General features: G+C 42.7%; 1 protein-coding gene across 5 annotated transcripts in view; it reads left to right on the forward strand.

Annotated features, from left to right (window-relative positions):
• Positions 1–27,420, forward strand: part of fgfr2 (fibroblast growth factor receptor 2) — a 55,237-nt gene that overhangs the window by 11,636 nt on the left and 16,181 nt on the right. The window contains exons 3-10 of one of the 5 annotated variants that reach the window (XM_079559729.1): positions 2,584–2,841; positions 3,374–3,448; positions 8,989–9,158; positions 11,967–12,090; positions 17,316–17,506; positions 19,774–19,918; positions 21,787–21,983; positions 23,178–23,317. In XM_079559729.1, the coding sequence (XP_079415855.1) occupies positions 2,584–2,841; positions 3,374–3,448; positions 8,989–9,158; positions 11,967–12,090; positions 17,316–17,506; positions 19,774–19,918; positions 21,787–21,983; positions 23,178–23,317 (1,300 nt within the window). Of the gene's footprint in view, positions 1–2,583; positions 2,842–3,373; positions 3,449–8,988; positions 9,159–11,966; positions 12,091–17,315; positions 17,507–19,773; positions 19,919–21,786; positions 21,990–23,177; positions 23,318–27,420 lie in introns of all 5 variants that reach the window. The other 4 variants (XM_079559728.1, XM_079559730.1, XM_079559731.1 and 1 more) reach the window with 4 other exon arrangements.

Consider the following 27,420-nt stretch of genomic DNA (forward strand, 5'->3'; position numbering starts at 1 on the left):
AGCATTTGAACTTTATTCTGAAACTTGCACCTTTATTCTTGTTCTGAGAAATGAAAGCTATTCCATATACGCGATTTCATGGAAAACATAAACCTGTCTGGGTGAGCGCAAAACTTTTGAACGGTAGTGTTCTCGCTCGGCACAGGTTTCCCATGAAGAATCTGGCATGTCGGAGGTGTCAACAGGTTTGGGGCGGGTCAGGGTCAGGTCAGCGGGGTCGCGAGGGTCTCCGTGTGTTTGGGGAGGTGTTTCTGAGAGAGGTGGGGGGGTGGGGGGTGGGACAAGGAGGAGGTGAGAGGAAGAAAGAGTGCGGAGAAAGGGAGACAGCTGGTGATGGGACAAAGGTGCAGCTCACACGTGCATGCATGTTGTTCTTTAATCGAACAGGAGACGGCGTTCCCATCCATGACAAAAACATCGACATTTTGCGGGTCTGGATCGACTTTCACTAAAGCGTCTTGTTTCTTGTAAGAAGTGCTGACAGGAGAGACGCCTGGCGGTGCAAGTATCAGGAAAAATCCAGGTGGTGCATTGCTTAGTCATTCTGAAATCTATAGCCAAGCCTTATATCGAACTTCTCCCATAGAAAAAAAAGGCCTGAATCTTTCACCTATACTCGCATCCTTCATAGTGTAGGCGATTGTTTTGAAAATGGTGAAGACTAGACTACAGACTTTTTCCTCAAGTCAACATTTCTCTACATCAACCCCATTCAAATCTGTAGAGTCACAACAACAACAACAACATCAACAACAACAACCATAGCAGTTCCCACAAATCTCATCCCGTTCAGCCCTGTTTGACAGCGTGACATTTAGGCCCATACTTCACCTAGTTCTCATAACACTCCCGTGCCGAAAAACTTCACCTCGCACATGCCCCCAACCTTTAAGACGAGTCTGGAGCCGGCCATGTCATAGCGTCTGGTTTGTAAAAATCCTGCCTTAAAAGGTATTTGAGAAAGCTTCCATCAATCAGCGCTGCTCCACCTCTTATCTGGCCACCCACAGTCTCTCTGCCTTAGCGCTCAGGGGGAGAGGGTTAATTATTTCCGGATTGAAGACAATGCGGGGACTGTACCTGTGCGCACTGACTTGCCCACAGGGGACATTTAGACTCTTAAAAAACATGCCCGTATCGCTGGCTCGTGCCTCGAGGTAGGACTACTGCTTCCTGCACAGGCAGCTGAGGTATGCCAGTACACACAGAGGAGTACTGTAGTGAGAGTATTATTATGAAATGCTCTGTCGTAATAACAAATACTCCTCGTAACTTTAGCCCCATGCAGTCCAAGGCTTTCGCTATGATTTCTTGTTGGCACTTTCTTAAACCAAATCCAGTCTAATCCCCACAAAAGCCTCTTAACGCTTTGCTATTGAAGAGACTATTATTGTCGTTAGAAAATTCTTTGTTAGAAGTGTGAAGTGGCAGCTTTTGTGTTGAAAATGTGGGATAGTGTTTATCCTAATAAGACATGTTTGTACTTTGACGCACAGTAATGGCAGTATAATGGTCATAAGACGGGAATACAGTGGTTCTTGAAAGTGTTATAACATGGCAATTATGGTAAATACAAGGAAACAGGACACACAAATGTATATTATTTCAATGTAATAGGGCTGAACCAAACCAAACCCATACAACACATAACCTGGTATCCTTTTTTTTTTTTTTTTTAGAATACCAGGAAATGTGGTATTTTCTTGATAATACCATGGAAACATCCCTAGTTCCCAATGCCATTTCCATCCTATAATCATACATTTTGAACACTTTTTATACCGTGCTGCGTCTGTAGCAGTGACGTCTTTGGTCGTATACCGGTTGTGCACACTCACGACAGTCATAGCCAGATGACACAATGTACTCACGCGCACTCACAGAGACTTGGATTTTCTCCCAGATGTGAAGTTTTTACGCACTTTGGAGTCAAGCTGAGCCTCATACACTGTGCTTTGGCCGGCAGATTTTGTGCAGGGGTTATAAGTCCTCCATGGCCATGTTATGAAAGCGTTGGAAACCAGCAGAGTCAGGCTATGGTCAGGTCAAAAGTTTACAATCCAAAATGCAAAAAACAACAACCAACAAAGCAACCTTACCCTCCCTTTCTTGTCCCCTGCTGTAAAAAGAAAGAAAGAAATGCTTCGTCTTCTGGCTGCTTGCTTTGCACAGATGAGAGGAGTTTGATTACTTGTTTTTTATTTGCTCATATACTCACCAATATACACATCCGCTGCTTGGCTTCACTTAGAAAAGGTGTTTTGGAAAATGGGGGACAGCTATGTTCAATTTTCACCTGCATTGATTTGTTTTCTGTACACACTGTTGGGAGATTAACTGCATGCTCTAAATCTATAAAGACCAATGATAGACTCTGTCACAGAAAAGTGGTATTTTACTCTGGGAAGATTGTGATAATGATAATGAGGTGATTTATATGGGCCTATTCTTCCTGTGCATATAATGAAGTGCTTCCATGGGGTCATGTGGTGATTTTGTTTCTGACACTCTGGCTTGTCTCTTCCTCTCCCTTCTCTGTCTGTCCTTGTGCACCTTCCTCCTACCTGCCCCTCACTCCTGCAGAGGCGTCCAACAAATACCAAATTTCTAAGCCCACGCTGTGCTCAGTGCACCCGGGGGAGGTGCTGAAGCTGAGCTGCCCGCTGCCACTGACGGGGACCATCACCTGGACCAAAGATGGCCGCTCTCTGGGCGCCAACAATCGCACGCTGATAGAGCAGGACGTGCTGCAGATCCGTGACACTACGGCCAAGGACTCAGGCCTGTACGCCTGCACCAGTGTGGGCACAGACACAGTGTGCTTCATAGTCAATGTCACAGGTGAGTCAGGAGCAGGCAGGCTGTGAGTGTAGGGCTGAGTTACAGTCAGAACATGGCCATGGATGGAAGCCCCAGGCAGTATTCTGGAGGCAAAAACACGTGTTACTGTCAAGACATTTGTGTTGGAGTGAATGGTTCAAGTGCTCAGTGGCAGAGTGGTTAGCACTTCTGCCTCACACCAGGTTTCTGGAGTTAATGCTTGATGTGGCGTTGGCATGTCCCCTGTCTGTTACTGTTGTTTGTCTTTAGTTTTGTACAAAAATGCGAACTCATGAATCTAAATTTAAAAGTAACTGTGTGAATGTCACTGTGTGTTGCATCAAACAAAAGGTGTACTTACCTCAGGCCCATAGAGGACAACTGTGAGGCCTGTTACTGATGTGGTTCATATTAGTTTGGTGTGTACAGTATTGGCCAACACAGTATTTACATCTAGCTCTAAAGTCTGCAGGGTTGAGTGAACACTGAAACGCTGCATGCATGAGGGGAGGTTGTATGAGGCGGCAGTAGTAACCCTGGTTGCTCTGTGCAGATGCCATCTCGTCGGGGGATGACGAGGACGATACTGAGCGCTCGGAGGACACAGGGGCGGACGGGGAGCAGTTGAGTGAGTATTAAGGGGCAAATGAGTGAAGTTAGACTAGTCTGTGTCCGGCCCTCATTCCATATGTGCTGTATGGAAGAGTTTGTCTGCTTTTTGACCGCATAGTGATAAGTTGCAGAAATTGTCTGCCATTAATGCTTAATAAATGGGGACCGTCGGGGGCTTGGTTTTGCTTTGGCAGTGTTTGTCACTAATGCATTTTGCTACAGTGCATGCTGCTTCTCACAGAATTGCCCTGTGTCTTTGAATTTGTTCACAATGATTTATGCAACTACACATAATCAACAATTGTTGTTATAGCCCATATTATATTAACCTTTTGTACAAAATATTAAGCCATTTTGGTAAATCACTTGATTTTAGGCTGCATTGATAAATTCATGCATGTAAGTTTCGGAAACTTGCAAAAAATATCATATCAATAACATACTATAAAGTTGTCGTTATTATGTTTCTTATAACCACGGCACGAGTGCACAGTGGTTACTATTTACAATAGGTTAGGATGAGAGTGTGTTTGAGAGTGTGAGTGTGAGACAATGAATGCAAATTAGCCCAAGTCCCAAATTAGTCCTGCGTGTTTACGTGCACGAGTCCCATGTCTGTTCATTGACATGCACTGTCCCAACCAAATGAAACAAATAAAATATATGTTCAAATGATTGTTATCACAATATTGGGTGATGAGAAATTCATATTGCAAGAACCTAAAAATTTACAGAACTTCAGCTTTAGATCCAATTTAGATCAGTTTATTCTTATTTTGGTCCTGATTTTCTTTTGACATAAATTGCTCAAAACTACCAGTGTTGAAATGGTAAAATATCGCAATAATATGATTAAAATCAACACTCAAAACAGTTATCGAAGACTGTATTTTTCTCATATTGAGCAGACTTATCTTTAACCCATACCAGTAATTCTCAAACGTTTGGTTTGGGTTCAGAAAATTGCTTTGTTTTCAATACTGGCAGGCCTAAACACACTGGTCACCTCTGCCTTGCTCTGCACACCTCTTCTATAGCATTCCTGTCTAGCCCTTTACTGTGAAGTTTGTGTGGATCTGTGTACGTCTCCCAGGCGCGGTCCTCCAGGGAATATAGGGATTCTTAGCATTCCTCCTACTAACGTCTCTCGTGTAGTTTGGCTTCATGGGGCCAAGCCAAGCAGCCATCTATCCACCCAGCCAGCCAGCCAGCCATGCAGTCAGCTGGGCTCATCCATTATAAAAAACACCCCATCTGGACCCGGTTACCCACCTGATGGCCGTCTGTGTGTGTGAGAAAGAGAAAGTTCCTCGCTCCAAAACCTCGCCTGCTAACTTCCCTGCTAGTATTTAGTTTATATAGCCACGCGCACACATGCTTTGCACCCGTATACACACGCACACACACTCCGAAGTCAAGATGAGGGCTTCCACATCTTGTTAAAATTCTCCACACGCAGTTCTCCTCCCCCACTACGGGCGGACTGTAATTGCCTGAAATCCATTAAATATGGGGGGAAGAGAGAGAGAGACTTAGTGTGGAAAAATAGTGGAAGGGGAATAGATCCAGCAACAAAACAAAGAGAAAGCTGTTCTGGCAGTTCGCAAGCAGTTGCTTACAAAACTAGGGTTATTATTGAAATGTAATTCTAAAAGAAAAAAGTGTAGAAGAAGAAGAAGAAGAAGAAGAAAGAGGAGTGAGCTGAATCAGGACCAAAAGATTTCTGAGTTTTGGAGTCAAGAGGGGAGGTAGAGGGAATACTATGTGGGCGTGGTAGAAAGCATAGTCCTGTTTTTTCCCCCCTCGACTTCAAACAGGGCTTGGGCACGGGGCCATAGTTGAAACAAAGCGTTTTGATTTGACTTTGAGGAGAAGTTTCAGGAGCCGAGGTCGGGGAGGGGAGACGGTCCGCAGAGTTTGTGCTTCGTCATTAAAAGAGCGGTGTTATTGGAGGAGACACAGAGGAGACTTGAGAGGGAAGACTGTAATTTTTTTTTGGGGGGGGGACACCGATGGGAGGGGGCGGCTGATGTCATTTAGTTATAAAGCCACGTGGAGCTCTGGCTTTTAGACCTGTTGATTTAAGGATCTTGGAACAGTGCTTTTCAGTGTGTTGGAGTTTTAGCTTATTGTAAATCGATACCATTTCCAATCCTTTATAGAGTCCGTATATGCGGTTATTTACAAAGAAATGTAAAACACATTGCCCCTTTGACTTGACTTACTGAGATGTTAGACTTGGAAGAAAAACATGCCCAGAGGTATTTAATAGGCAGCATACTATGTAACCCTTTAGGCTCTAAAAAGTTACATAGTGTGAGTCAAAAGTACAGCCACTGTATCATCTTTGCGTTGGTAAAAAGCCTAAATGGAGAGACTCAGGAAGGGCAAGGCATCTGAATGTAAGAACAGATATAGGCCACTACTGTATATTCAACAAGAAATAAGAATTTATTGACCTAAACAGTTGGGACTCAAGGAAAATAGAGGGAACACGAAACTGTCCCCTACATTGTACAACACTGGAACCGTTCTGCGCTGAAAGTGTGTATCTACCGACGGCATGAATTTGCTAGCAGTTCTTTAACAGGACGTTCCCTTCTGCTGTCTGCTGAGAGATGATTTGAAGTCCAGACCAGGGCAGTCTCCCCTTTTTTTTCTTCTTCAATAAACATTATTTCAAACTTTAAAAAGTGAAATATCATTGCTGGAATACCCCAAGGAATGTTTTTGCCCCTCAATTATGCATGACAGGGTCGCTTTAATCTGTGGCATTCACTTCTGTTAGTCTCACAATTGTATTTTTCAGTCAAACCACGTTCTTCCTGTTGCTCACACAAGGCCATAGCACAGCCAGTTAACACGGACATGGAAGCATTTAGCGGTAGAGCTCGCGAGGGCAGCCTGGCGTCATCGCTGCACAGTCAGATAACCTCAACTCACCCCCGGTCCGCTGCAGGACAAACAGCCGTGGAGCGGGGGGTCTCCGGATACTGAGGGGCTTGCGGGACAGTGAGAGTCTCCGTCCTGGCCCCATCTGGAGCGGTGGAGACAGTGGGGCAGAGAGAGAGAGAGAGAGAGAGAGAGAGCGAGGGGGTACTGGAGAGGGTCGCCCTGTTTGAAGTGTTGCCCCGCCGGACGGAAGAGCATGGGAAACAGCCCCGCTCACCTTTCAAGTCCTCACCTCATCCTCCGACCCCGTCGCCAATATGGGGGTCAGGGGTCGCCGAGAAGAGACAGCCTCGCAATGGGCCAGTCTGCGCCTCATCTGTCTGTGTCAGAGCGTGGACGGAACTGGGGCGATTGGAAAAACATGCAATCTTCATCACAAATATACTTCGCCGTAGAAAGAGATGCACAGTAATACGGAGCAATGGGCTATTCAATTTGCACACTTCAAACTACTATCAAAGTCACCACAATCTATGAAAAAATAGTCGCAGATTGAGGCTACTTTTTTCATACTAGATACTTTTTGCTAATGTGATGCAAAGCTAGTCACTCTTCCTGCTCAAAAAGTGCCTATCCCCTATGTTTAAACGGTATTGTAATATACAAGCAGGCTGCTGACATCGATTTGGCAGCTGATGATTGTGCAGCAACAAGAAATGGAATAAAATGCAGAAGTCTCCGATTTACTGTGTGCCTCTACATATACATACTAGTAGACTATAGGAAAATGCAGGAAGAGGATCTCCAATGACTTATTATACTTTGTACCATATGCAGTCCAGGAAGGAAGAGCGCTGTTTACTGACTTGTCTATCCAAGTATGCATGTCTTGTCCGGTTGTCCGTGCCAGAGAAATTCATGGCAAGTGTCTGATAGTGTGTGTGCGAAGTGAAGCGGATTGTCAGCATTTGGGAGGAGGGGAGGGTGACCGTATCAGGCCATCTCCCGGGCCTTATTTACATGTTTACGAGGGCTCTTATCAGCCGGGTATTCCCTTTTGCCGCTCGTACTTCTGCTCCGAGCGAAAGGGAAGTTCTGGTCCGGCGTATGGGCCGTTTGGGTTGTTGTTTGACTTTGAGCTTGGAGTGGAGTCCCATCTGTTTAGGCAATCACGCGCCCAGGTGCAGAGCGGAGAAAGCGGAGCGGAGTGGAGGGGGGGGCGGGGGGGGGGCTCCGGAGGAACGTCCAGCTGAGAAACACAGGCTGGAGCTGGGACAAATGGGAGCCTGGGAAGTGATGGATTTCAGGAAGTCTTGTTGAAGGCTAGAGGCTGTTCAAAGTTATTGCATTCTGGCTAAACGCAATTGTCGTTGTTGAGTTTGAGGATCGACTTCCTGGATATGGTTACTTCCACGTGACACACTGTATATTGAACAGATTGTCCTCAAAAATAACGATCGATCTGGTTTAGTTTCAATTAGCTTTACAGTTGTGTCTAACACATTTTAAGCACATACAAAATGGATGCACGTAAACCAAAAAGAAACAATAGGTAACACTATATAGAAAGCATTACCAACAATACTGGGTAACTATGAACCTTGCATGATCATCTCTTTCTCTAAAAAGCATGCAGTGTTTAGAAATACAATATCTTGATGCAACCGATGCAAGTTTTGGGCCTGGCACAATTAATATTATTTCCAATTTCAGACTATATCTATGCTTTAGTTTTGCTTTAATGCCTGTCTTTCCCCTTGCATACACCTAATTTAGTCATATTGCGTCCTCTTTTTAGACCTGGTTTAGCTCATATTTAGTCTTAGCCTCTTCCTTGTGGTACTAAACATATATTTGTTTTAAGGTGGAACATAGAGGGACTAGTTTGCAAACCGCTGGTCAAAATAAGAGATTACTTATCAGGTCGAGGCTCATGTGATTTTTAGATTCTTAATGGCCTTTCCAAATATACTAACACTAATATTTGCTCAAAAGAGACTTAACTGTAATCTTTAATGGTTGATAATGGTTTCCTAAATGTGATATAGCTGCACCAGCCAAGTGACAGGCTGATAAACAGGAGAGCTCTGGTAATTGTAGGAAGTGTAGGGAGTGAAAGAAAGCTGCTAAGTGGAATAAGATGAAATTGAATGTGATGGTCCAGTTACCCTGTTGGCAACGCCCAGCCACTTTCTCCCCCCAGAGCTCATGTTTAGCCTCCAGTGTGTGTTTTCATTTAGCCCCGTGTCTATGTGTGTGTGATCTATGTCCTGTGTGTGTATATATGGGGTGCCTTTTGGTTGCGGGTCATATCTAAGTGGGGTTTGGAAAGTGTTAAGATTGGTTCGGCCTTGGCTCCCCCGCAGTCACGCTTGCTCACACTGTATCTGCCTTTCTCAGCCCAATAGCCTGCAGCCTGAACTGTTAAACACTACAGTACTGTGTTACCAAAAAAAAAAAAAAAAAGCAAAGAGAGAAAGATGGCTTAAATGAACAATGAGCACACAACTAGAAGCAGTTGTGGAGACCTCTGCCAAGGCGCTGGACATGTCTCGCGATCGTGCAGAGCTTGGACCTTCCGCCACAAAGCTGCTACTGTGTTGTCGAGTGCTTCTGATAAAGATAATACTTTTGCACTAACCTCCTTTGCGCCTTCCTTTCCAGGTGCCCCCTACTGGACGTCGTCGTCGAAGATGGAGAAGAAGTTGCACGCGGTGCCAGCTGCGAACACAGTGAAGTTCCGCTGTGCTGCAGGAGGCAAACCCACCCCCAAACTGCGCTGGCTCAAGAACAACAGGCCTTTCCGCCAGGAGGACCGCATGGGGGGCTACAAGGTAAAAGACAAACAGCCAATACGTGAAATTGATTTAGTACAAATGTCTAGCGGTCTTGTCTGTTTTTGTTGGAGTATTGAGTGTCACAAACTTTGCCACAGAATTATCTTCCACTGAATTACCAACATTAGGTTATACTGCTAACACATGTATGTAAACTATTTCTATTGCCATGTCTCCACCGATAGTGCTACTCCTCAAGAAGGACAGCATTTTGATTCCTTTAAACAGCAAATTAAATGTCAAACATATCCTGGCCATTATTAAAAAGCCACTACTGTTTATACTGCAATAAACAAATACAAAAATACGTTTTTCTTTGGAATTTTCACCTTAATTTGAGCAGCAAGTTAAATAATTTGCCCATAGAACAAGTCGTTTTGCTCTTTAAGAGACTAGATGCAAGTTGGTCATTTTATACTCACTACTGCCACCTCAGGTCTTACACGTAACTGCAATTTCTATATTAAACTCGTGCATGACGGCACTTCAGGCCGAAGTCACAACTTTCTGAGTGACAGTGCAGGATTTTAGAGGCAGTTGTGGTGAATAGGCCTGGGCTCATTCTACACCAGAGGACGTTGCTGGAACATGTAGGCGGAGGAAACACAAGTAAAACATCTTATTATGATAAGATCAAATTTCTTATTACATACCATTCTTGCCTCGTTTTACTACTGCAAGTCAGAGTTACACAAATTAATGTCAAATAATTCCAGTGATTTAAACAAGATATCAAATTTTAAAGCCTCGCCCTTGCTGTTCTAAAATATTTTTGCTTTAGTCTCACTATTCTTTTGCTAATATTTGCAGCTACATCTACAAATACCCACATATTAAGCATTTCCACCTCTTAAAGGCTCTTTCTATCCTGCCGCTCTTCTATCCCCCTTTTCACCCATCAGTGGACAGTCAGGCGGACAAAGCAGAGGAAAGCCGGTGTTTCTTGTGTGAAATTGAAATTGCTCATCCGTGCGCCTCCTCACGCTGGGACACTTTGCTCAGCCCACCTCCTGTAACCGCGTCTCGCTCCCCACCCCACTCACTTCCCGTGAGTCGGAAACCCAAGGCCCCGGGACGTGAGGGTTAAATGCCCCTAGACAGTGAGGTATAGAGAGAAGTGAGATCGAAATGTGCCGCGAATACCGAGGTAACTCAATCAGGGAGAACTGGTCCTGCTGGCTCCGCTGCGGCAACGCTAACTCCAGCTTAAATTCAAACGGGGTTTACAAACACGGTCGCTAAGATGGTTAAAGTTTAAACGCGAGGAGCATCGTGTTCCGGGCGACTTGTTGACATTGTGTTTGCTCAATTCTCCATAAAGGCACCTAACAAGTCGAACAAATGAATAATGAATAGACTAATACAATGTTAATATCAACATAGATTACTTTCTACACGTCACTTGGCACCGCTTTGAGACACAACAATGCTAAAGGGAAGAAAAAAAGTGTTGCTCGACTTCCGAATTAGCTGTTTCTCTGCCGTGACATGTCTGGGCATCCGAAGGCTATTTTGTTGGAAAGAATAGACAGCAAAGAAATGAACATGCAAACTGGCCTCGAGCTGCGGATTTATTCCCCAGACATAATGTGGATGATGTTTTTTGTAGCTTCTATTATTGCCATCTTTCATTCCCCTGTATTTAGCCATTGCTAGCTAAAAGTTGGTTCAGGATACAAAATAAAATACATATGAGGCGCAGCAGCTTGCAGCAAGAAGGTCCTGGGTTTGATTCCCACCTAGACCTTTCTGTGTGGAGTTTGCATGGTACTCCGGTTTCCCCTACCACTAAAAACATGTACAAGAGGTTTCCCTTTGGGGCCAAGACTCACCTGGAAATAAGATTCCTAATATCAGTGGGAATTTCCCTCTTAACCCCCACCTGAACCGAGCGCATTTTCTCCAGTTGGGCCGACCTTACCCCAATCTAAAAGCTTCTTGACTGGAGAGCTATTGGCCAGTGTAACATCTCATTTGAAAGCTAAGACCAACAAAACTGATCTAAACTGGTCTTTCTCCTTGCATTTTTTTTTTTGTCTCGTTGTCATCATTGTTTTTTTTTTTTTAAATCACTTTTCTGCTGCTGTTTTGTGACTTTTTCCCTTGCATTTTATAAACCTTTTCCATCACGGGTTTCAATAAATGTTTGTCCTTTGCACTGTAATATTATTCTATTATCTATTATTATTTAAAGCCACGTAGAATTTTACCCAATAACTAAAATTGAAATACAGGCATTCATTTTATGACAGATATTTTCATCATTGAAAAATACCTTATAATGTACAAACAAACATGTGCTTTTGCTGTGAGCTGCTCACCTCTCCTAAGACATGACTGTAACTTTACCGGGAGTGGGTACGTCTCCAGCTCGTCTCCATGGAGATGTGACTAGAAGGCACTAGAATTTCAGATTTAAACAGGTCCTCATCCAAATCCATTCTTTGATTAACCACTGTAGTTGTAGTATTTTCTGTGTCGAGCTCATCGGAAGCATGTTTTGTACTGATGGCAACAGTATAAATTTAGTCCAAAATGTTATGCAGTGTGCCTTTAATAAGCTCTACTTTGATGCTCTAAGCTTTCGAGTCATCCAGGTGCGTCCCATAAGGGTAAAGGTTTTTTTTTTTAGGTGAGAGAAGAACTAATCCACTAGAGGACAAAAAACATTTAAAAGCATTCTCCAAAGTCAACCAATGCTGTGAATCCTGAGCACCATAGTATGTTAAAACTCACTTGTTCCTCTTAAAAAGGCTCTTATTGTTGGTTCCTAACAATTCCAATGCCCCGCTGTCTCTCCCGCAGGTACGAAGCCAACACTGGACCCTGATCATGGAGAGCGTGGTGCCGTCAGATAAGGGCAACTACACCTGCCTGGTCGAGAATGAGTTCGGAGCGATCAACCACACGTACACCCTGGACGTAGTAGGTCAGTACGGGCGGGAAACAGCTGTCAAAAGTCTGTGTGTGTTTGAACGCTGTGAGCGGAGGGCTCCTACAGTGAAACGCTGGTGTTTATGGCCTCATTGTTTGATGGTCCAGGTGCGCTCAGAAGCAGGTGCGAGTCAAGCGGCCATGCCAAAAACCCAACAGATGTCAACAGTTTTAATGCAGCTTCATATTAAACCCCGAGTGACTATGGGAAATCGACCTTTGCAGAGTAAATACAAATGAGTTTCTGTTCAGAGCGTCGTGACTTTTAGAAGCAGCTGTCACATTCCAGGGCTCCTCTCACACTTTCGGAAATTTGTTCAATTCTTTAATGAAATTGCTGGAATGTTTCCATCACTATAAGCAGTATTGTTATTATTACAAGTTGCGCGAATGGTCTACATCGTCACAACAAATGTTAGAATATCGCTTGATTGGATAAAGATGTGCATTTTTCCTATTTACATGTTCAACCAAATTTGTCATTGTTGAAAGCCATGTAAAGACATCAATCAGATTCTATTGGGTGCAGTAGTTTGTTGCAGGTATGTGATTTGGCCATGGGTTGCTGCAATTCATTGGCTTCTGTTCTATCTATAAGGCCTCAGAAATGCTTAACATTGTGCACTTAACATTTGTGAGTAAAAAAGCTACAGATTGTCACCAGGTTAAATTGTGTCATCGAGTCACCCACACATGAAGCTGCTATCATCAGCACTACTCCACGGAGTTCAGACCCAACTCACTCAACCTTTCATTGCGACCTTTGGAGCCCAGAGAGCAGAGAGTGTTTTCTGCTCTGTTTGCAAAATCAATAGTGGACATTGGTTACAAAAGGAGTGAGTAAATGCATGTGTGACTGTGTGCTCTGGTGTCACCTCTCATCAATGTGGACTCTTTCTCATTTTGGCCTCATTCGAACCCCCCAGATGACGCATGCAAGACTGATGAGCTGTCAATAGAGCACTGATAGAAGTATTAATAGCTTTAACTTGCACATGTATCTTAATAAGTGATACTATTAAGCTACAACAAGGTTTTGAAGCCATGTAACTTTTATTTCCCGAATATTAAGCTACGAGTTGGCACCACAGGCATCTTTTGTTCTGGCTGCACAAAAACATGGAAGTACAATATAGAACATACACCAAGCAGCCCCTATACCCAGGCCCCTGTATAGGCTCTACTAAAGCACTCCCTCAGAACCACATATTTCTGTTTTTTGTTGAGTTTTATTGCCGAGCAGAGCAGTAAACTCCTTCTCGTCTGGCTCCACAGCCGCTGCCCCCTGCACCCAGTAACCTCCTGTTTTATTTCAATACATTATCCAGGGGTCGAGCGAGGGAGAGAAGGGGCAGAGAAGGGTGGGGGGGGTCGAGAGAGAGCGCTTATCAGCGCTCGTGTCCAAATGACCTGCGGGATTAGCCATTCAAACCAGGCTTCACGGGTTAAAAAACTCGGCTCAAGAGAGAGGATGATCATCAGACATTCACGAAGCTTAAAAGCGGCGTGTCTTAGAAAGTCTTAGCACTGGCACCGATTAGCTTTGCGGGGGCTTTGTTTGTCGACCCGTGCCAACCTGTGGATGCCACCCTGATCCCGAGCTGGAGCGAGCGGTGAGGTTACCCAGAGTTCACTGGTCTCACATGGGGCGCCGCAGAAAGTCCCTGGAGGACGTGTGCTCCGTCATTCTGCTGTCAGCCCGCCCCCGAGATACAATTTAACCAATGGGTAATGAATTAGTTTGCATTGTTTTTACTTGGGACAAAAGGAAAGTTTACATTTGATCATTCATGGCTCGGACATGTGACCCTTCACCTTCTGTCTCTTGACCCACTGTTTTGGCAAAGTCCTACCATCGATCGACTTTTCAGCGCTAGCTTCACACAGGTTTGACTGAACTTTTTTTGTTGTTGCAAATTTCCCTGTCAATCTTCCCCTAAACAAAGAGGCCTACCTGTCCTACTTTTACCACTTTTGATAGACACGCAGACGCATAAAATGATCTCAGCCAGAGTCGTTTTTCTTTTTTTTTTTGGTTGCTCAGATAAGGCAGTGCGGCGTAGGAGGAGAAGCCAGCGAAGCGATAAACAGGGCCAACACGAGGAATGTGCAGTGAGGAGGTGCGGGACGGTTCAGGGCAAATATCTGACAGCAAGCATGAAGACCGACACAGGCAGACAGACATATGGGCTCCCTGCCCCTGCATCTGCGGATACCTCTGCTATCTCCGCTCACGCCGCTAATTCTCTTGCCTTTTTTAGACCGGGTTTCTTGTAAGTCCAACCTCCACCGCTCCTCTTCTGTGTCCATCACTTTGACTAAAATGGACCATAGCAAAACACTTAAATCAATTTGAAGGGACAACTCTTTCAAATGCATTGTCAAAACTGGCAATGAATACACAGTGTAGAATCCAAATACTTTTATGCAAACAAGAACTCTTGTATTTTTCATTTTAAAATCTCTTCTGGCTGATTATTATGGAAGGCTCCAGGAATCTTAGCCATTTTAATGACACAATCCAGAGCTTCCTTAGATTACTTTGAAGCCTAGCGAAAAATATGTATTATTTTGACATAGTAAGTCCCTGCTTTTACCTGCAAAAGCTTTCAAGATAAAAATGTAGGGCACAAGCTAAGCTAAACGATGACTTTAGTAGGGAAATCATGTAAACCTTTTCAGTATTTCTATCAAACGCTTTACATTTTTGATCGGGAACATGCGGGAATTATAATTTCTGCCTATTCTTTCCATAAGGACAAAGCATTTGTAAACAGAAACAGATTTGCTGAGCCTGCCCCATTGAAATTCCAACAATGCTCCTGTGTCGCTCACTCTCCTGACATTTTTAGCCCTAGTTCTTCTTAAGCCCAGCCCCTGCTTCTATATTCTCCATCACTTCTCCTCACCATCCCCCCCCTGTCTTGACCCGCCCCCGACCTTATACTCCACCAACTTAATCCAAAGCGCCCACCTCGGGGCTTTGTTTTGGAAAGCCACTGCTCTGCCCCGAGCTGAGTGATGTCATTTTGAGCCTGGAGGTGGGGGTGGGTGCGCTGGTCGCTCGCTCGCTGTACGGGATGGGGTCCTCCAGAGCTGGCCCATTTGAAAGAAGGCCATTGTTCAGGTCTAGTATTTGGATTCGCCGGCCAAATGTTTTGCCTGTAAAAGAATGCAGGTGGCGAGAGCGCGTTGGTATGTTTCCCCTTTTGAACTCTGACATTGTTTACATCTTTTAGTCACGTGCGGCACGCAGGGGGTATGTGCAGTTTAGCAACACATTCTTGCTTGGCTTGAGTGATGCTATTTTGAAAGAATAGGATGCCAAAGTCTTACGTAGGAGAAAAAGTAACATTCATAGCTGACATGATGGTGGGATGGTTAGCGGTCAAGCCTCACAGGTTCAGTGTTTGACACCTGGACTGGGGGCTTTTCTGTCTTGAGTTTGGTTCAAATGCAAAGGATTTATTTCTCTTCAGGGACAATAAAGTGAATTCGACCCTGCACCTGATCGTTACACTGGAAAAATGACCATCTTAAAGGGAATATACATCATTTTGAACCTTTTTAGTAAAAATGTGACGAAATTGATATTTTTCCCCGCCTTTTTTGGAGTCACTATGTTACGAAGAAGGCAAACCCCTTTTTCGTAACCATTTGGGTTGACCAACATTAACAAATCATAATATGGCACAAACTTCACACATCAGGCGGATTTTTTCTCAAATTACTACTTTTACAAAAGTAAGAAAGAATTTAATACTACAAAATGAAAAAATGTCAGGTGTAGCTGTAATTTTAGTTGGTTTGAACTGATCTAAGAGAAGATAGAAATGCTACTTCCAATGGAACAAGCATAAATCCCACTCGAAATCAGACAAATTAACTTTTAAAATTATTATTTTTTTCACTTGAAATGATACAAAATAATCTGAATTAAGAAGGGTAACACTTTATAATAACTACATCTTATTTAGCATTATGACACTTAAAGCAGTACTAAGTAACTTGCTTACATTAATGAAATCCTTTCCGTAGTCCCTCTGGGAGTAATACAAGTGTTAATGGGACGATTGGGGGGTCTTTCATCTCCCCCTGGTGTCTCTGGCCGGAAAACTTTGCTGCCACCGGGTTGGAGGCCCCAATACACACTAATGGAATCACAAAGAAGAAGCTAACAGGCTAACGGGCAAAGCTAACTGGGGGCTAGCGCCACTTAAACAGTACTTACAGCCAAGTTTGAGTGAAAAAAAATATCTCCATTGTGTAATTGTATAATATTTACTCTCACGGACAATTAATAAGTAAAAATGGAACATGGTGCGACCCCTGCAGTGGCGCTTATGGCCTCTAGGGGCACGAGTTACTTAGTACTGCTTTAATTCATCATGAACAATTCATTAGTGAAGTGTGACTAACAGTTAATAACTACTTAATGCCTAACTCATAATGAATAGCTCTTCACATACTTCACTTATTCATTACTGACACTTATCTATGTGAATGAATTGTTCATGAAGAATTAAGCATTAATTCATCATTTATTAAGGCTAAATAAGCTGTAGTTATTATAAAGTGTCACCGATGTATGTCATTTTTTCCTTAAGATGATGATTCTTTTTTCGTGTAGTTTACAGACAATGAAAGAGGAAGCTTGAATACTCTCTAAACTTATACCTAACTCTCTAATGCCTGACGCCTTTAAATGTTCACAGTCGGCCCACCTCTGCACATACATTGTACTTGACCAAGCCCCTCCCGCTGCATAGTTTGAAGTGCTTTGCTTTTACACATAAATGGCCATGCTTCTAGTTCTGCGTGAAGCGCGGTGGGAGTAGAAACACATTCCACGTCCAGAACGCAAACTCCATTTTTTTTCACGCGGATAAACTCACGGAGGCTCAAAGAAAAGCTAAAATGATTCCCCTTTTATTACATTGTGCATTTCTTGCACATTTTCTGCTTTCTTTAGACGCTTATGAAGATATGACAGGAAATGAACGGGAGAGTAGATTCAAAGCCGGAGAGATCAGCCGTGAATGAGTAATAATGTTGACCAGATATGGTTTTATTACTGCAAAGATTTCTATTTGCACCTTAGTCTTCAAAAGCATGTATATAAATGTTTTTTTTTTTGGTTGGGATCTGCATTTTTTTCAGGTTTTGGTTGGCATGACTCTCTTGATTTTTGGGAATGACCTTATCTTGTATTTCCCACAGAGCGCTCCCCTCACCGGCCGATCCTCCAGGCTGGACTCCCGGCGAACACCACGGTCCATGTTGGAGAGGACGCACGGTTCGTCTGCAAAGTCTACAGCGACGCCCAGCCGCACATTCAGTGGCTCAAGCACATCACTCAGAACGGCAGTCGCTACGGCCCGGACGGACACCCGTACGTGCGCGTGCTCAAGGTAAAAAAAACCCACAGCATTTTCATTCCATTTCTTAAAAGCGAAATCCATCTTTTTTTTTTCCAGCACTCGCAGGTGTTTCCCAGCTTCAAAGCTCCTCATAATTACCCACATTATCAGCTGAGGTATTTGAAGTGCTCAGGCTATGTCCACACTAAGTCATAAGGTTTTTTGGTCAGCTTAAATCTTTCGAGTGACACTAAGAATGAAGCAGGTGCAGATTAAGCTCGAAAAACGCTTGATTTGTGAAAATGGGTCACTGAAAATCTAACTATACAAGCATAAAAAGTTGAAAAAAAAAGTTGGTTAATAAACGTGCCTTCAAATGTCTTCTGCTTTAAGATAGTTTTGGTTAGTGCAGGGTAAAAAAAAAATCCCCAGCACATAATGTAGTTGACTTTGTTTGTTAACCCTTGCTTTGTTTCCTTATCATGTGACTTCTGCAGAAGGAAACACCATTCAGTCAAAACAATTTTCCGCATTAAGGGAGAAAACTCATGGATTTGATGTTTTTAACTCAACCCCGAGCCTGAACCAAGCACATTCTCTCCAGTTTAACCTAACCCAAAGCTTCTTGAAAAGAGCAACAATAACGAGACATGAATGTGATGAAAAAGCGATGAAATTGTAAAACAAGGAAGCCAAAAGAGTGAGGAAACGTGACCAAAAAAGGGGTAAAAAAAAGTGACAACAATGCACAAAAACACAACGAAAAAGTGACAAAAATGTGACAGAAACGCAACCAAAAAAAAGCAACAAAAGAGCTACAAAAACGGGACCAAAAGTGATGAAAAAGGGGGGAAAATGCAATGACAAAAACGTTAAAAAAGTGACAACGCGGCAGCAACGTGATCCGTTTTGTTTGGTCTTAGCTTTCAAATGAGGCGTTACACTGGCCTATAGGCTGAAAGCTCTAGTAAAGAAGCTTTTAGATTTGGGAAAAGCAGAACTGGAGAGAATGCGCTTGGTTAAGGCGGGGGTTACAAGGTTAACACGGAGCTAGGCCTGTCACAATAACAAATTTGAAGATCGATATATATTGAGGCAGAAAAGTACCGCGATAAACGATATTATTGACTCTAACGATACTGGATACTGTCTCTCTCTCAGGCATAAATGAAAATGACAAAGTGTTGATATAGTAATTATCGTGACAGCCTTACACGGAGCCTTTCATTAGAGGGTCATTCTGGGTCTATCTCTTTCCCTACAGCTCTTAATACACCTGAATGTTCAATATACATAACTGCATTTGTGTCCCATATTAAAGGTTACTCTCATGTATGAATTTCCAGCGTTCTGGCATTAACAGCACAGACGTGGAGTTACTGACCCTCACCAACGTGACGGAGAAAGACGCTGGGGAGTATATCTGTAAAGTCTCCAATTATATAGGCGAGGCGAACCAGTCGGGATGGCTCACGGTTATCCCAGGTAAAACCATTCAAGACTTGGCCCCGCCCCCTCCACCCTCCGTGCTCCTCTCAATGCTGTGGTGGTCCTCCTCATGGTGGCGTCTTGGTGGTTCCCTGGACCTTCTCTCCTCCTAAAAAAAAAGTGGATCTTTATTTTTCAGCTTTGTCCATGCACTGCAGAGGCGGGTGAAGCCATGGAAGCGTGCTGTTTCTCCGCACCGCGCTTTCCATGTTGGTCGTTGTGGAAATGCATGGGTTTATCTTTACATTTAGGGTGACGGGAACCTTCAGGGTTTCATTCGCTTTCTTGTGTATATTTTCCCGTGTTGTAGTGGCGGCACAGACGGTAGAAATTAATGGACCAAGCGATTGGGAGTGAGGGTTAGTGCCAAGAAACATATTCATAACTGCCTGGCCACCCAAGATGATTCCCAATAAAAGTCATTTAGTCTAGAAACATTGGTTTGTTTGATCTGTGGGGTATTTTCAGGACAACATCTGATAAACATAACGGATCACACAAAGATAACATGGCGCAAAGCTTATTGACAAAGCTATTTTGTCAATATCGCCCAACTCAACCCATAGAAGCAACAAGAAAACCTCCCATAACTTAGAGCGTCCATTAATTTTGACTGTCTATGGATAGTGTGTTGGGTCTGTTCTATGCCTTTTTACACGTGACTTCCTGCTTCTCTTGTAAACTCCAGCAGCCTGGGATGGGACCTCATCGATGGACACGGCCCAGATTGTGTTTTCATCATACTCTTCTTGGTGTTTTGGGACTCATTTGTTTCTATCTTTTCTTTCTTCTTTATCCCTCTCTCTACCTCCTTGCTTCCTTCCCCTCAGACGGCCGGTGTTAACACCACAGATAAGGAGATTGAGGTTCTCTACTTGCCCAATGTTACTTTTGAAGATGCTGGGGAGTATACATGCTTGGCGGGTAATTCTATCGGGATCTCCTATCAAACTGCTTGGTTGACGGTGCTTCCAGGTACATATACTGGTCTATATACGCCTTTTCATTACCGTATTCCATTTTTGTACATATTATTGGTTTTGACAGCATAAAAGGCATGTCCCACGGTCTTGTTTACTGATCTCTTGGTCCGTTAGTTTTATCCATATTTATAAATGTTTCACTCTTATTCATTGTATTTCTAGCCCATTGTGTAAACCTGGGCTAGTCCTCCTATGGACAGACAAATGTTTTCTTAGTTTAGAGTCTCTACTGCAATGAAATAACGATATAATCTTGGTATATCACGTATTCCCTAATTTCACCTGGACTTCATGTTCCCGTTGAAAGCCCAGTGCAGATAAGAATGTAGTTTACTCAGACCTCGTGCTCTGAGACGGAAGTGTAGTTCCCAGAGCAGCTCGAGTGACTCCAGACTGCATTCGGGACGGGGACCTGCCTTTTTGCCTTGTGTAATATCTCTCTTCCCTACTCCCCTGGGAGTGCTATATTTTCACCTCATATTTTAACTGCATGTCTACTCTGCATGTGTTTCTATTGCTCCACGAGAGCTTCCCACACACTGTTTCCTGGCACTGATAATTGGCTACTTCTAAGATCTTTATTTCTTCTTGAAATAAAGATAGAAAGTCATAGCTTAACACGTTTTTGAAGTTGGCTTGACTTTCTCAATTATCGGAGCCAAGTATCTCAACTTATACCATAAAATGCCCGTTGTTTAATCCTACTTTATATCCCCTGCTGCACATCTGTTTGTTATTATTCTTACCGTAGTCTTGCATACGTAGAACTCACGATCTGCACAAGTTCACTTTAGGATAAACAGATGAGAGATGACTGACATCAGCTTTGATACGAGATTTTAAATAAGATTGATAGTGAGCACGTAGCTGTCTCAATACAGCAACACAGACAATCCTGTTATGTTAAAACATAAAGGCCATATTTTGATAGTAAACAATAGCGTATGAAGATCACAGGCCAACATATCCCCCTGAGAGTAATGTGTAATATTTATTGCCCCTGGCGCGCTCGATCTGCCCCACTGGCGCCTGTGAGGCGGGGGTATCTGTGTTAGCTGTGTGGTTTTTGGACACATTGAAACAAGGCAGAGGTTGCTTCACCTCCAGCTGGCTCTGCACAGGCCGCGGAGCACAAGGGGCTGTGGTCTGAAGGCCCATGCATTATGGAACAGGCCATTTTTGTCCAGCACACTTCAACTTCCTCCGCAGGAAGTTCAATAGGATGTACAGTAATGGATTCGTACAACGGAGTGCACTGCGGGTTCAGAGGTCAGCTGGGGCAAAGATTTATAATGTGAACCGTATGTACACGAGAAATCTGGAATTTAACCCAGGCACAACAGCAACGGCATTGGTATTTGAAAAGTTTTATCTTATATAATACATCATGAAGCTAATGTCTTGTTTTGTCAATAGTAAATCCATAGTGGTACATGCGTGTAAACAAGTTTCTGTCGTTCTTTCTAAAATGTGCTAGTTTGCCTTCTTGAAAGTGGAAGAAAACATTGTAGTTTTAAAGTGCACCATCCTCCCTCGACTGAAACTGTTCCATAATGCGTGGGCTTCGTATACAGTCTCTGCCCAGAACATACACATACGCAGGCAGTCACAATATGAGTCACAATATATGAATCTGTTTAGACTGACCTGTCCCACACACAGGGCATGACAGCAAAAGTAAGCATCCTACCTTCAGAGAAGAGCAACTCTTAAGATCTCTGTTTAGTTTGCCTGCTCACAGAGATCACATCCAGTCATCTCAAGTACATATTTGACAAACCTTAGAACCATCTGTGTTTAGAGACGGGAGTTCTTCAGCCATTTACCTGTTAATCCTCACCCTCCTCCATCTTTTGCTAGCTCCCACTGACAGGGCTATAGGCCCCATCCCTCCCGACTACGTGGAGATTGCCATTTACTGCGCGGGTGTCTTCCTGATCGCCTGCATGGTGGGCATCGTGGTGGTGTGCCGGATGAAGAACAAGGCCAAGAAACCAGACTTTGGGGGTCAACCGGCAGTGCACAAACTGAGCAAGCAGATCCCTCTGCGCCGCCAGGTAACAGAAAGTAGATAAAGAGTTCGAACGGCATCTAACACCTCTAGAGGAGACAAACAGTAACACACAAGAAAATGTTGCAGTCAATTTGCAACAATAGTAAAAAAAAATACATTTACCACAGTAACTCTAAATAATAACCTATAGTATGAGCTAATGTCAAACCTATTAGCAATGATTTTAGTGTCGCGACCTAAACAATCCGATCAAAACAATGACAATATTTATTATTTTACACTAGATTGATACAGATACAGATTGATTTGAGAAAGTAATGCGACCTTAATATAAGTTAAATAACACAATGATGTTTTATGTTCAAAGTTATCCTACACAAATTTACGATAAACAAGAAGAATATTCAAGTAGCCTTTAGATTCATCTACTTTTTTTTAATCTAAAACCCCTGCTAAGTGCTTATCTACCCCTAAATCTCCATTTAGCTGTGCTGTATATCTACTTTGCAAATTAGCTCTCCATTAGCAGCACCATTAGCTATTAGCTTTTAGTGACAGCCATTGATTCCATGTTGATAGTGGCTACCATTAACCTAAATAACATATTAAATTTAGTCCTATACAGTATATAGGCCTATACACAAAATAGGAAAAAAAAACACAGATATGATTGCTCTAAACCAAAATAAATATGGCTTTTTAACACAATCAAAGGGTGTTTGAAACATTAATTTAGCCTTAGAACAGGGGCACACTTTACTTTGGTATTTTAAACAATGCACCTCCAGCCATATTTAAAGAGGCATGCATTTCTGAGCAAGTTAGCACTGCTGCCCTGGAAGATTTTTGTCTATGTTTGAACCCTGCTTCTCCCTCAAGGGAAATTAAAAGCCTCAGTCCAAAGGCACAAAGTGTTGGATTACTTTGTGTGGAGGGGCTGCAAAGAATCCCGGTGTCAAGGTAAGGTTAGATGGACGGGTGCCGAGATAAGTCCCGCTGACAGTGGTCGAAGAAGTTGCCCTCATCTGTCTAAATAATGGTTTGTTTTTAGCCTGACGTTGGTGTTTACTGCCCTAGAGGCACATTCTTTAAAAGTTTAACGAGAACTACAAAGAAGTGTTAATGCTTATAAACTGAATGCACTCCAATCCAAATCATCTCCTCTAGAAATGCCCAGGATTTCCAGGATCAGAGAACCTAGACTTTGGTGATCAGCCAATATTTCTTTTTCCCATAGGTTTCCGCCGATTCCAGCTCATCAATGAACTCTAATACACCGTTGGTTCGAATAACAACCAGGAGGAGTTCAGCGCACGACGACCCCATACCGGAGTACGACCTGCCTGAGGATCCTCGCTGGGAGTTTTCACGGGACAGGTAATGATCTTTCAGTGGATCAACAAATGCTACTCTTAGCCCAGGTTTTTAAAGTATTGGACTGGGTTGATGGAGTCCTAACGTCCTCATAACCAGCTTGAATATATAGAATTAATTTACAAACGAGCACGAAGAGAAGAGGAAAAAATATGTTTGTATTACATATTACTGTTTCAACAATGTAGCTGAGTTACACTACTTTCAGTTACTTTTGAGTTACTTTTGGCAAAATGTAAACTGAATATAGTTATAAAGCCACCAAGCAAAAATGCAGTCAAATATTTCCTTTTCCTTCGCTTTCCCCCATTCTCTTGTGTTTTGTTTTGAGGACATTAACTACACACAACTGCAGTTCTTATACACCAGTGTCCAACTTGATCTGGCATGCTGCGTTATATTTACTTGAAATGTAATGACTAAAATATTCCCATAACATGTTCTATTCCTTAGTTACTGAAAAAGTAACAGATTTTTGTAACTCATTGCTTTTGTAGTACATTTATCGCCAACACTGATGACAACTGAGACACAGACATATTCATGCGATTGTCAAAAATTTACTAACCAAGAGCAACACAAATCAGAATCAGAATCAGATTTTTGTGGAAAGAGGGGAGCAATAAGAACTAGATTCCCCAGAAACTCCAAAAGCTTTTTGTATGCATTGATCATTATCAGAATCAGAATCGTTTTTATTGCCATGGTTATGAAAAGGTTCACAACTAGGATTTCGGTCGATCGTGCAACATGAAACATAAAACATTACTACATGCGTAAGAAGATTGCATTTAAACTATGATAAAGACATCCACAATTGACATAGAACAACAGCGTGAGTGTAGGACATATCACATAGTGCCATAGAGCAGCGCAAATGGTTGGAAGTTATTATGTTCAAGCTTGATAAAGAGTTATTGCTACATGTTGAGTTTATTTGGTGTCAATTTTGTAGAAAACCAACAGTTCAAGTGCGTGTTTGGTTCCAATAAGCTAAATATTCCTGTATGAGCATCTATGATAAAAGCTACATCTTGGTTACAAAACACCTTTGGCTGTTGGCGTATACAGAAATCCTTTGATTACACATTTTATAAAGTCAGCCGAGGCTTTCATATGACTCAAGATGACTACACAAATCTTTATTGTAAAGGTCAGTAGACAGTAGCTCTCAGTGTCAAAATGAATAGGACTATATTTACAATGAATAAAAGCTTTTGCGTCACGTGAAACGCACTGCTCACTTTCCCAGCACTGCACCCTCGTCCACAAAGCCATTACTATTTATTAAAATCTCATAATTAAATAGTTGTAGGCCGCACCCATTAGTACAACAAGAGTGTGTCTCACCACGGTTTCTGATACAAGCACTCCTGCTAAGTTAAAACCATGACAGAGATGGCTACTGTTTGAGCTTAAGTTTGTCCTGACCTGGCACCCGTTCAACCTGCGCTCTCTCATAAACATTTCGCGCCTGCACTGCCGATGCTAAGGGACGGTGCTCCTGTGCTAATTAGTGGTTAGCGCCGCTGCTGCTGCTAGCTTTTGTCGCCGGCGTGTTTGGGCTCGGAGTGTTGTTCATACCAGAGGAATTAGAAGTGCTGAGGTTTCACTTAGTCACAGCTACAGCAGCCAACCCTGAGCTCCTATGGTGGATTTAATAAAGCAGCAAAGGTTAGCGGAGCTTGATACCAGGGATGGAAAGTGACTTCTTCTGTTGCAATTTCAAAGTAACTCTCACTTTCTAAAGATTTACTTGAGCACATTCTGGAGGAAAACATTTTTAACTTCTACTCCTCTCTGTTTCTTAAAGGGACCGAGTTTAAAAATGTTAAAAATTATGTATTTTCTTCCCCATACATGTTCCAACAATATCCCAATGTGTAGAATGAGCCCAGACCTTTTCACCACAACTGCCTCTAAAATCCTGCACTGTCACTCAAAACGGTGTTACTTCGGGTCCGAATTGCCGTCATGCACGATCTTAATATAGAAGGTGCAGTTACACATATGACCTGAGGTGGCAGTAGTGAGTATAAAATGGCGAACTTGCATCTAGCCCCTTTAAGGGATTAGATTATGTATGGGAAATATATCAGCTGATGGCGTTACAGAGTAGCTTCAGGTTGAGTGGCACCAGTTGCAGCAATGGTAGTAGTAGTAGTAGTAGTAGTTAAAAAAACTTGCGATATGTGATATAAGTGAGCTATAGTGCAATAACGATATTATTATGATATTTAAGTGTCAACATGGTAAGGCAAGGAAACTTTATTTACACTGCACATTTTGTACACAGGGCATCTCAGTGCGCCTCACAAAAGAAGATATGTGAAATTACAATCAGGTTAAGTTGAGGAAAAGCACATACATAAAGAAATCAAGACATGGGAAATACACAGTACACGAGGTCACGTGCAGAATTTGTTTGTTTTTCGAAAACACTCATTCACGACCAAAACAAGACTAAAATGGAATCAACGGTATCAAACTGAACTTTTGCACATTTATATGTTTTGTTTTTGTTTTTAGATTACAGTTTGCATAAAAAAGGGTCAATCAGTCTGAGGGAAGAGTTTAGTGATTGTCCAATGTCTTGTGATCTTGTATCACCTAATATTGCTACTTTTTGCTACATTGTGCAGCCCTGATTCTGAAAGTACAGAAGACGTTTTATCTTTATCTTGATTACGGATACCCATTAGTTATTACCGCAGCAATAACTTTTCTTCCTGGGGTCCACATAAAACAAGACGCAAACATGTACTGTAACACACAACAGTAGTCCATATGTAAACAAAGCAGGTTAAGCTGACATTATGAGTTACAAGTAGAATTTACAGTTACATCACAGATATTTAAGTTGTGCAGTGTCTTATATACATACAAATACAATATACACTTACATTTTTTAGAATAATTTCTCTCATAAGTTGCCTTTTTTGGCTTCTTTTAAAATGTCTTCTCTTTACTGATCTGTGTTAAATATGGAGGTAGATGATTCCACACTGATGCAGCTCTATACAACATTGACTCCTTCAAGGCATTAGTTTTCGGTAGTGAGTAATGCATTTGAACTGCTTGTCTCATATGGTACCCATGTACTGGGGTGTTTTCGTGTTGCAGACGTGATTTGTCACTCACCAAAGAGTCACTGACCAAGTTTCTTAAGAGACAAAATGATCGGTAAACAAGAGCAACCTAATGCAGGTGACAGCTTGAAAACATTTATGCTGAACACAATAGAGTTGTTGCCGTAGTTTTCAGCTTGTGTGGTAAAAGTAGAAGTGGTAGTAGTAGCCTTGTAGTAATGCTGATAGTGACTGCAGTAGTGGTGGCAGTTGAAGTCGAGATGAACATGGTCATTTTGGTAATATATGGTAATATAATAAAGCCTACATAGACTGGCTGAAAGTTATATGGTAATATGTGAAGTTCTGTGGAGCATTACATTGAAAATGAAAATGGAAAATCCCAAACTCTGCCCTAAAACAAAGGCCTGCCGTATGTCAGAATGTCGCGTATAATAATTTTGTTACCGCACCATCAACTCTGATCAAATTCTTTTCTGATGTGGTTGCCCCACTTCGAGCCGCATTTGTCCAAAGTTTTGTTTCGTAGCGATGAAACAACAGCCACTGGGGGGATGTTATGCTTGGGCTAAGTAAATCTTTTCTCTTTGGGTCTTTATTCCCGTCCTGTCATCCCAGCGCCGGGGGGATCATGTTGGGATAGGAGAACACAGACGAATGCTAACGTTTGCGGTTTGCGCGAAAGGGAAAAATAACATTGATTATGTGTGGCTGGACGGACAGAATAGCTGCCATTGAGCGTGCCGAGTAGTGAGGACAGATAGGGGATTGTGTTACTACAGCGGGGCGCCGGGCGTAAGGCTCTAGGCATCACAGCACGCCGCTCCACTGTTTACATAGAGACCAATGTGCATTTTAGCACTAGGACCAACACATGTCACTCACAGGGGGAAAAAAATACACCGGCCAGGGTGCATAGCAGGTTCAGGGGTCAGAGAGGTGACAGGGCTATGATTGATAATGCGAAAGAGCACATGCAATGTAGCTACAGGAAGGAGAACAAATAGGCCTCTGTTG

The sequence above is a fragment of the Gobius niger genome, assembly GCF_951799975.1.
Source record: "Gobius niger genome assembly, chromosome: 7".
Lineage (NCBI taxonomy): Eukaryota > Metazoa > Chordata > Actinopteri > Gobiiformes > Gobiidae > Gobius > Gobius niger.